This window comes from Zootoca vivipara, chromosome 8 (genome assembly GCF_965207765.1).
Source record: "Zootoca vivipara chromosome 8, rZooViv2.hap1.1, whole genome shotgun sequence".
Classification (NCBI taxonomy): domain Eukaryota; kingdom Metazoa; phylum Chordata; class Lepidosauria; order Squamata; family Lacertidae; genus Zootoca; species Zootoca vivipara.
The window spans coordinates 6,278,462-6,289,171 of NC_142591.1; the positions used below are offsets into that span (position 1 = coordinate 6,278,462).

General features: G+C 48.2%; 1 protein-coding gene across 1 annotated transcript; it reads left to right on the top strand.

Annotated features, from left to right (window-relative positions):
- The first annotated feature begins 2,973 nt into the window (after positions 1-2,973).
- OVOL2 (ovo like zinc finger 2) lies at positions 2,974-10,431 on the top strand. The gene is made up of 4 exons (XM_035103361.3): positions 2,974-3,312; positions 6,424-6,626; positions 7,950-8,139; positions 9,410-10,431. Exons 1-4 carry the CDS (start codon positions 3,213-3,215, stop codon positions 9,718-9,720), a joined length of 804 nt encoding a protein of 267 aa, XP_034959252.1. The 5' UTR covers positions 2,974-3,212; the 3' UTR covers positions 9,721-10,431.
- Positions 10,432-10,710: the final 279 nt, after the last annotated feature.

Below are 10,710 nucleotides of genomic sequence, written 5' to 3' on the forward strand. Positions count from 1 at the left end.
CTGCTTAAAGACCTCCAAAGAAGGAGACTCCACCACACTCCTTGGTAGCAAAATCCACTGCCGAACAGCTCTTACTGTCAGGAAGTTCTTCCTAATGTTTAGGTGGAATCTTCTTTCTTGTAGTTTGAATCCATTGCTCCGTGTCCGCTTCTCTGGAGCAGCAGAAAACAACCTTTCTCCCTCCTCTATATGACATCCTTTTATATATTTGAACATGGCTATCATATCACCCCTTAACCTTCTCTTCTCCAGGCTAAACATACCCAACTCCCTAAGCTGTTCCTCTTAAGGCATCGTTTCCAGGCCTTTGACCATTTTGGTTGCCCTCCAGGAGGGCTATTGACTCAATCTCTTGGGAGTGTCCACTCGGACACTCATTGTGCTCCTTAGCTTTCCTCAGAATTATGTGGATTGAAGCAGGCCAGGCGATGTCCATCTGGCTAGCATGGAAGTAGCAGAGTGCAGTTGACTGAACAGCAAAGCTGCTTGACTGATGGGGTGCTGGAACTGTCAAAGACCTGCTGTGACAAGATTGCTAGACATTTTGAGGGCAGAAGGGGTCGCCTTCACGCTGATCTTGATGCTGCTGTAAATACATTCTCTGATGAGAGTGTTGCCTTACTCAATTCTCCAGTTGCTGAGGCTTTTCGGTTAGCATAAACTGTATATTGCCCCCTATATAGATAGTTGTCTGGGGTAGGAACTTAATTACGTTATTTAGGTTGTATTTCTGATGTACTGACTAAACTTCAGCTTCTGGGCGAGAGTGGGATATGTTATTTCATTTGTGCATGATGCTGTACAGTAAAAAAAATATTAAAAAGAAAAATAAATCAAATGATGTTCTTCCTGCCTTCTAACTCCACCAGAAGACTCTAAACACAAAACTTGGATGAACAGGGCTTTGTCAGTAAAGCTGTCTGAATGCCACAGCTGGAAATAAGAGCAGATGTGTTTAGGATTAAGGACAAGGCATGTCTAGAAGCATATTTCACATTTTGGGTTCTTAACTGTGACATGGGTATAACTTCAAATTACTGTACAAAGAAAAATGTAGGCCTCAGGACAACAGAGCTTTGAAATGTCTTCCTGTTGGTCAGGGGCCAGACGCCTAGGGATGGTAGGTGACGGAAGGCCCATCAAGATGGGCCCCTCAGCACCACAACGGGCAGGGCCGTCTTAAGCACCTCTGGTGCCCTGCCGCTGTGGTGCGACGGATCCCTCCGGTGCCCCCCCGCCCCGTTTCCCAGCACGGCGGGCGGGCAGGCGCAGCGCAGCTGCCGAGGGCACTGCTGCGCGACGGGCAGGCGGGCTCAGCACACAGCGCTACTGCCGAGGGCGCTGTTGCACAGAAGAGTGGCAGGCGGGCGCAGCTGCGATGCGCCCCCATGGCGGGCCGGCGCCCTGCGCCACCCAGCCTGGACATAGGGCCAGCCCTGACAACGGGGCCTGATCCCATACTGCAGGGGTGGCCAACTCCCAAGAGACTGCGATCTACTTGCAGAGTTAAAAACTGGCAGTGATCTACCCCCTTTTTGGTTAAAGTTGTTGAGCTTTTTTTAGGAAGGAAAACCCTGTTTTGGGGGGTTCCAGGTAAAAGTTGTAGAGCTTTTTTGGGGGGGGGAACAAAACTTATAGAGCTTCTTTGGGGGAGCCAGTGATCTACCAGTGATCTACCACAGACATCCAGTGATCTACCAGTAGATCACGATCTACCTGTTGGACACGCCTGCCATACTGTATTGGTTGTTGGGTGAGGGGCAAGCCACCCCTTGGGACATGGAAGTCACTAAAGGCATCGTGGCCTTTTAAGCATGAGCCTGTACATTGTGGGGACTTGGAAGCAGCAGCCTTATATTCTTATATTCACACGTCTTATATTCTTATTTTGTTTATGGATCTATACATCCCATTTATTGTATTATAAGTTTTATATATTTGGTACTAACTTTTTTGGATTTTTGTTTTATTGCCTTTCTCTGTCTTTTTCAATAATAAGATCCAACTCTTTGTATGTAATTTTTTTTATTTATGGGTATCACAGCCATTAGATTTTGTGTACATAGAGAGATTATAAAGTTCATTTAAGTTTCTTACCCTTGATTTATTTATCTTATGTTGTTGCCTTATTAATCTGGGGTCATTTTTCCTTCTTTCGGTTCTAGTGAGAAGCGGCCTATACTCTACAGTTATTTGCTTTGAAACTCTACATAAAACACACATCAGAGTCCTTGATGTACATAGCAGGCAGCTCCATCCATTATTATTTTTTGTAGGCTCTCGTGTTTCATCTAGACATTCTCACACTTACATGCTGGAGAAGCACCCTTTGCCCTACCCCTTGCAGTGCTTGGAGGCATCTCCATCACCAAACTCAGAGGAGAGAGAGAGAAAGAGGCCTCTGAAGATGACTGCATGCAAAGCAGACAGCAAAAAAACCCCTTAATATAAGTGCCTGGAGCTGCTTGGCTTTGAATGTCAGCCTGTAGTTACTTCCCATGGGTGCACTGCATGTCCACACACACACACAACCTAGCTAGAGGGAAATTCTTGCATGTCCTGCAGAAGCATTCATTATATTAATATGAAATTAGCTAGTGTGTTTGTACATGGCAACCAGATACACATTTAAAGCCCCAAGGGGAGAGCAGCTCAGCGCCCAAATCAGCTTCCAGGACCTTGGAGACACAAGCATGCTGCAACCCCAAGGCTCCACCTGGGTTGGTGGGGAGGGGGGGGGGTCTTCGCTGCTGGCAGGAAAGGGGGTGCTTGCTCTTGCTGTGGTGACAGAAATGATCCGGGGAGGGAAGTCTACGGTCCTACGAATCCCCCCTCCTCATTTTCAGACGTTACATTCTTTGCAAACATTCATGCCTAAGGAAGGGCTGGAACAAAGCAGAGCTGCTCCAACCGGTCGGACAGGTAGAGAAGCTTGTTGACACCGTTATGTTTGCAGCACGCATGCTCCCTCCCAAGTTTCCTGGTGGTGCCTTTGCTCATATACACCTTAGGAAAGGGGGTGGGGGTGAAGGGGGGCACCTTCGGCTCCGGCTTTGGGGTCTCTTGCGCTCCGCTGGGCCGGGGTGGGGGTGGGGGGCCGCCAGTAGAAGCCGCGACCCATTGCCAACGCGCCTCACCTGGAACCCCAGGGAAGGGCGGAGTTCCCAGAAAACGGAACGGCCAGGAGGAAAGGTGAAATCGCGGAGCTCATCATGCCCAGAGTCTTTCTGGTGAAGAGGAGGAACCCGCTGCCGGCCAGTCGCAGCTGGGACGAGCTGCCCGACGAAGAGAGAGCCGACACTTATGTCCCAGGTAAGGCGGAGGAAGCAAGCAGCACACCTGGCCTCCCCCCCCCACACACACCGCACCTCGGCCTCAGCCTGGCTGCTGCTGGCGAAGGAGGGGAGCCGGGCTCCTCCCGCCGCCCCCAAACCGGTTAGGTTCTTCTCCAGGAGGCCGCAGTGAGTTGTCCCAATCAAACAGCTTGGAAGCCGGATTGAGACCGGCTCTGAATTCTGGCTGCAGGGGACCTAAGCGACGGGCAGTGAAGAAAAGGGAACTCTGCGTATGCTTCGATGCACCTTTGCTACTACTTCGTAGACGCTGGAGCAGAGTACGGCATTTAAAAGTTTCCGCGGCTAAGCCCTGGCATAGCTGCCAAGTTTTCCCTTTTCTCGCGAGGAAGCCTATTCAGCATAAGGGAATTTCCCTTAAAAAAAAGGGAGAACTTGGCAGCTATGAGCCCTGGCAAGAGTTTGGCGGATCTGAAATCGGTTTCTGCAGGAAAACTACAATATAACGTTTTTGGCTTCAGCCCGAACCTCCTTTACCCGGGAGCGAGCCGTACTGAAATCAATAGGAGTTACTTCTGAGTAGACACGCTTCGGAGCAGGCGGGATGGGACGGGAGTTCCGTGCCGGCCAGTCTCCAGAGGGCTGCTCATGAATGCTGTCCCGCCGCCGAGTTCCACGAGGCTCACTTCTGGCCAAGTTAACGCGAATCGGATTGCAGCAGCCCCATCCTAACCGTGTATACTCAGAAGTGAATTCACTCCGAGCCAACATTGTTTGGCTCCAGCTTTTAGTCGCTCGCCCTTTCGACGGATTGCGGTCTCAGGGGCCCTGAGGTCAGGGGGCGGGGCTTCGCCGGCGGCTCTCGGCCGGGAAGGGGCCGCGTGTCACCGTTTCACACCACCAGAGAGAGAGACCGAGCGAGCTTTTAACAAGAACCGCGCGGGAGGGCTGCTAGTCCCGCGCACGCGACTCGAGGACTGCCTTCCCTTCCCCGAAAGGGCAAACGAAACACGTGTCACAACGAGGCGGGAGCTGCGGGCCGGTGCCTCGCCCGGGGCGCACCTGCGCCTCGCGGAGCCTCGTCGAGAGCGGGCGGCTCGGCGGCGGGGGGCGCTTGAGGCGGAGCGCGGTGACCTTTGCGCTCGACGGCGGGCTGAGCGCTCCCGGTTGCAGCGGCGAGGCGAGGCGCCGGGCGGCCACGGGACCCGCCCTGAGATCAAACAGGCCTCGGGAGGGAGCGCCTTTGTTTGCCGCGCCGCCCCCGGGGAGCTGCTGGCCCCTGAAGGCAGGAGGCAGCCCCGCGCTCCAAGTCGTACTGCCCGGTGGTGATCACGAGAAGAGGGAAGTGAATGGCCCCGTGTTTGGAAGATTATTATTTCACTTCCAGTAACTTTCATCTCAAATTACCCCACCCCCACCCCCACCCCCATTCCGAATTCGGAGCATTGCCATTAACTGTAGATTAGGGGAATTCTCCATTTCACTTACAAGCATGAAGACATCAGTTTGCGCTGCTACAGGTGTGCTAGGGTGGTTCTCTCCCTAGCCACGCCTACCAGCTCTAGGGGGCCAAAGGCTCCTCACTCAGCCCCCTCAATATTTGTTTTAAGCAAAAGTCTTCAGGCACCCCTGTACACGTGAGCGATGCAGGTCCAGTGGGCGAACACTCGCCTCCTGTGTTATGTGCATGGTGTCACGGTGTACACAATGCGCACCAATCTTGGGAGCAACCGCGCACCTCTGTTCTTAATGGTTGCTCTACCTGTCGCCACTGCTGGGGATACAGACCTGCCTGCCTGAAGGCACTGCGATTGCCTGCAAGGGATTCTGAAATGTACTCGGAGTCGAGAGTGAATTTCATGCTCTTTATTCAGCTCATAGTCATCAAGGAGAAGAGGAGAAGAAGAATGGCTCTTTTCCCAAAACCATCTGCTTATATACATTATTTACACAATGGGCCTTGCGTGATTGGCTACTTCAGGGCTACACCTGTGGGCCAATTATATTGTGGATTGACTTCTGCCTGCAGCCTGATTGGCTGCTCCTACAGGCCAATCAGGTAGCAGATTCACTTCTGCCAGCCGCCTGATTGGCTGCTCCAGCAGGCCAATCAGGTTGCGGATTCACTTCCACCTGGAGTTGGATTGGGTAGCTCCTGCTGTTTCTGAATCCTATTGTTCTAGGATTCAGCTCAGTACATAACAGATTCCCACATGGTAGGGTTGACGTTGCCAGCCTTGCCAATGGGCCTGGTGCCGGAAGCCAGCACATGCTTGGGGATCCTGACATCTTCCATTCTATGTTCTTGACCAAGCCAGCATAAACATCACTGAGACAGAAGGGCAAACATGCTGGGAATGTAGTCTTGGAAGAGCACGTCTTCGTTTGAAACTGCCCTGCCATGCCCCGAAACTTCCCAATACTGTACAATTTATGGTGTAATAAGATAAAGGCCCACAGTGGATTAAAAAATAATATAAAATTAGAAAATTGTTGTTTAATGTATGGATTAGGTACAATCTTCCCGATACAGCGCATGTGGAAGGCGTTGAAGTGTCACTCCTGACAGTTGATAGTTACCCACAATTCACTTCCATAAAGCAGCGTGCTGGGAGACTTTCATCTTGGTGTTGGACATTAGCATCCCATTCTTCCATACTCTTACGGCCATTGCTTTTTCCTTACCTGATCCTTTTGAGATCCCATTTTTAATAGCCAAATTTTTATATCCCACTAATTTCAACTGCCAATCTCTTATATTTGGAATTTTTTCACTTTTCCAATTATGTGCGATTAGAATTCTGGCGCCTATAGTAGCATATATTAACATACACCTGTCTTTCGCCTTGATTTCTTCACTTGCCATGCTCAGGAGAAAAATCTGGTTCTTTTTTAAATGAGATTTTAACTATCTTTTTTAGCTCCTAATAAACTTCATCCCAAAAATTCCTTATTTTTTTACACCACCACCATTTGGAATATTTAATATGGTTTGATTGGATTGTTAAAGTGGAAAATTTAATAAATAGTATTTTTTTAAAAGTGAATAATTCCAGGAGTACGTTGCAAAAATCATTATGCATATGAATGCTCCCTGTTTCTGTTATTTAACCGTGTGTTAATTCTCCAGGAGAGGTGAAGCATGACCTTCTCAACTATCGCAGTGAAGATAGCTGCAGCTTAGAGAGCAGCAGCAGCAGCAGCAGCAGCAGCAGCAGCAGCAGCAGCAATAAGGACACAGAGGCTGCCAACACCTCGGCTCCTGAATCCACACCAGAAGAGGCGCTTCTGGACTCGGCAGTGAACCGCCCCACAGTCAGATCCAAAATCAAGGTACAGACTGTCCTTGTGAATGAAGGACACAGGTGGTCAGGGAATGTTCCTTCTGTATGACTAGGGGCGGGCTTGTGCGGTTAATCTGACAAAATATTAGATGGCTTTAACATTTCTAGACACCTATAAAGAAGCAACATTTAGACAAGCAGCGCATGTTGAGGGACACACAGCAGCTTGATCTAGCCCAGACACCCCCAGACTTCGGCCCTCCAGATGTTTTGGACTACAATTCCCATCATCCCTGACCACTGGTCCTCTTAGCTAGGAATCATGGGAGTTGTAGGCCAAAAACATCTGGAGGGCCGCAGTTTGGGGGTGCCTGCTCTAGCCAATTCACCTGTCAGTATTGCTCATGCAAGCTTTGAATTTTGAAAATAAGTAACTGTAACTGAAAAATGTCTACTCCTCACTGCTAGTGGAAAGTCACTTTCTTATACAATTACTATTGTTTGACTAGCAGTTGATTCCAGTTTTGGAGCACTAGTCATTGCCTACCATTAATGCATAGAGCAGCTACTCACCCTGTCCTTCCATCAGGTTGGAATGTGATTTGTAGAGCATTGATACAAACCTCAGACATTTGCCAAAACTCAGATCAATGCGGTTGAGGGCCTCTGACCAAGTCAAGGCTACTGCTGGGCAAGACCTCATCTTGGAGCCTTTGATACCGTTGAATGGCCGTTCCCCATCGTATCCTTTCGGATTGTCTTCCTGGGATTAAGAATTGGGAGCACTGTGTGGCTGCTGAGTCCAGGGAGTAGTACTGGGATATTGCTTTTTGTGTCCCTGGCAGTAAGGATCTTGCCTCCATACCCCTACCTCCATGTTATCATCCACACCAAACTTGTGGGAAATTACCAAAATTGTGAGATATAAGAAACCATGTGAGTTAACATTCCAGCAGAGGAGCAGAAGGGGATCACAGAAGTTGTCTGATAAGAAATTACCTTATATTTAAATTACATATTTTTAAATATCTATGTCATTAGCCCAAGGAAATAAGGCAATTGGCAGGCACGTACTGTAGTATGTCAGTTGCAGATTGGCAGATCTAACGTTTTGCAGGCTTGCTCCAGGACAGGCACCCCCAAACTTCGGCCCTCCAGATGTTTTGGACTACAGTTCCCATCCTCCCCAACCACTGGTCCTGTTAGCTAGGGATCATGGGAGTTGTAGGCCAAAGCATCTGGAGGGCCGCAGTTTGGGGATGCCTGCTCCAGGACATACTTTAGTTTAGGCTAGGTAAGATCTGAGGGACCTCACCAGCCCCTCAGTCTGGACCTGTGACTCTTAAGATCCTGTTTTATTTTCCTCTCTTAGTTCACGACCGGCACTTGTGGCGAGGCCTTGTTGTACAATTGTGAGCTATGCGGCAAAGGATTTCGCCTGCAGCGCATGCTGAACCGCCACACCAAGTGTCACAATCAAGTGAAGAGGCACTTGTGCACCTTCTGTGGGAAAGGATTCAATGATACTTTTGATCTGAAAAGACACGTAAGGACACATACAGGTAAGAAATGAGGTGCACTTTCCATTCCTTGGGAATGTCCATAGGAGAATTTGCTCTGTTGGCTGTGCAATTGATTTAAAGCATTTTTCTTCTACTCTTCAGGGGGGGAAAAGAAAAGTTCCCAGAGCAGCTTAGAAATCTCAGTGATAAAACAGATAAGCCCATTTGCTTTTTGCATATGGACACACCAAGTAGCTCCTGGTTAAAAACAGGAGTAGGGGACTTCAGGGCCAGGGCGCAAATGTACGGTAGACCTCCAGACCTCAGTGTCCAACTGTGGAAATTGGCCCAGGCCACATGCTCTTGCTGGCCCTGCTCTGTACCCTTTTCTAGTGATTTTATCCCACTGGATTGTGACAATACTGCTGGCTATGGCCTCTTTCCCCACCCCTGCTCATCTAAGGTTGCTAACAGGCAACTTGCACACTTTTAAGCTGTGCAATCACAGCTTTCTTTATGTGCCTGGTGGATAGGTGGCTGAAATTGCACCAATTAGACACACACAAGGCAGAGTGCTGAAAAGCTCTTCTGGGTTCTGGGAAGGTTTCACATGAGTTCTAAGACCCTCCAGAGCCTGGTAAGCAAGGTGGAAAGCAAGGCTTGCTGCCTTCAGGGAAGTTGGGGTGGTCGCACTGGGGCGGTTTCCGGGGTTGTTCTGACTATACACAATTTTGGCTTTACGAGCAATCCCCCAGAACATAACCCTAGCGCAAGTTGCAAGCCTACTGTATTCCTCTGGAAAGGAGCAGCAAATACTAACACTACTGTGTGTATTCTCTGTTTTGTGTGCATTTCAAATTAAAAAGCAGCGTTCAGCTAATGCAAATACTGCAGTTAATCTTGAGCTCTCCAGCACACATTTCCCCCAAACATTCATATTTTTTCCAATTTTATATAATTATGCATTTTTAAATCAATTTCTAGATTTCCCCTCTAGTTTTGACAGCTTGGGGGGGGGGGGAGAAGCTATGCAAGACACTGAAGCCTGGTGCAACTATTATAAATATTACCCAGTTTCTCCCTTAAAAGTATTTTCAAACATATATTTTCAGCTATAAAGGACAGAAGCAAATTTCTGAGTTCTGCAGAAATATTATTTTTGTGGCCTGTACCACGTTCAGCCCTTGCCCCCAAAGAATTACAACATACACATAGCAACAAGAAACATAATCAGCTACAGTTTGCAATGATCAAATCTGTAAATGTATGTAGTGAATGCTGGGAATTATTTTTAGAATGTTCCTTAAAGTTCCTAAAAATTACATTGCAGGAATCCGCCCATACAAATGTGAGATCTGCAACAAAGCCTTTACCCAGCGTTGTTCCCTGGAATCACACCTTAAAAAGATCCACGGAGTGCAGCAACAATATGCTTACAAACAACGAAGAGATAAACTGTATGTCTGTGAAGATTGTGGCTACACAGGCCCAACCCAAGAGGACTTGTACATGCACATCAGTAATATTCATCCTGGAAGTGCTCTTCTGAAGAAAACATCCAAAAAACTTGCAGCTGTTTTGCAAAACAAACCGATCTCTCCAATGGAGATGAGCCCAGAAGAGACGGAGGAGCAACAGTAATACTGCACTGCATTGTAGTGGCCAAATGAGTTGGAAGTTTACAATTGTCTGAAGTCGGGTTGCCAAGTGTCATGATCTGACAAAACGTTTCAGGGTTTTAGTGGCCCTGTTGAAATCTCTAGGGGAAGGGAAGACTGAAATCTCTTAGGTAGGCAGGCAGGCAGGCAAGCTAGCGTCTGTTTGGCTTAAGAGTTTTTTAACTATTCTCACTGTTGGTACACACAGGCCCATTAGATCAAATTCTACCTTTGACCTGTCAGGTGCTGCCTTCAGCCTACATCTGATGTCACTAAACTCTGCTCGTAACCTTGCAGGATTTACCTACTGAGCTGCATTGAACTGAATTCAAAAGGACGACAGCACTCAATCTGGTCTGATCAAACTGTCTAGGTACTTAATTTCTGAACGTGAATAAAATCTCCCCAGTATGGGGCGAACATAGTACAGTACATAGCATAAACTGAATTGTGCTTGGTTCTCTCTCAGCCTTTGTACAAACCTCTAATACGTGCCTTTGATAAAGAAACAGTTACCTACGGCTATAATGTATTTGACCAAAATAACTGTATTTAATTTGAATACAGGTAACTGGCCTAGAATTCAAATAAAATATCTTTGCCAATAACACAATAACCATCATTTGTATTCCCCTCCCCCCAAAGAAAGCAAAGTCTGCTATGAAATATTCCAATAAAGTTATTTATGACTATATTCAAAAGCCTGTTTTGTGTCCAAGCCTGTGGTGGCGCTCCCTCTGTGGTGCCCACCCAGCTCCCATTGTGCTTAGCGGGAAGAGAACGGAGTTATGCTAGCTCAAGGGCTGGTGTCAGAGAGGTGCTTCGGGGGGCATGTCAGGGAACAAAAGGGCTTAGGTGCCTGTGGATCCTCAGTCATGGTAGTGTACGTCCAATGCCCAGCTCCCACACCAGCAGTGGACCTTTCTGCAGGCTTACTGGGGTAGGATGGGGTGGCGTAAGTCCCCTCCCTGCA

Excerpts from the sequence above, each read along its gene's own strand:
- OVOL2 (XM_035103361.3), top strand. The coding sequence starts at position 3,213 with ATGCCCAGAGTCTTTCTGGTGAAGAGGAGGAACCCGCTGCCGGCCAGT. Across the intron at positions 3,313-6,423 it reads AGCCGACACTTATGTCCCAG|GAGAGGTGAAGCATGACCTT; the intron begins GTAAGGCGGAGG and ends TTAATTCTCCAG. Across the intron at positions 6,627-7,949 it reads CAGTCAGATCCAAAATCAAG|TTCACGACCGGCACTTGTGG; the intron begins GTACAGACTGTC and ends TTCCTCTCTTAG.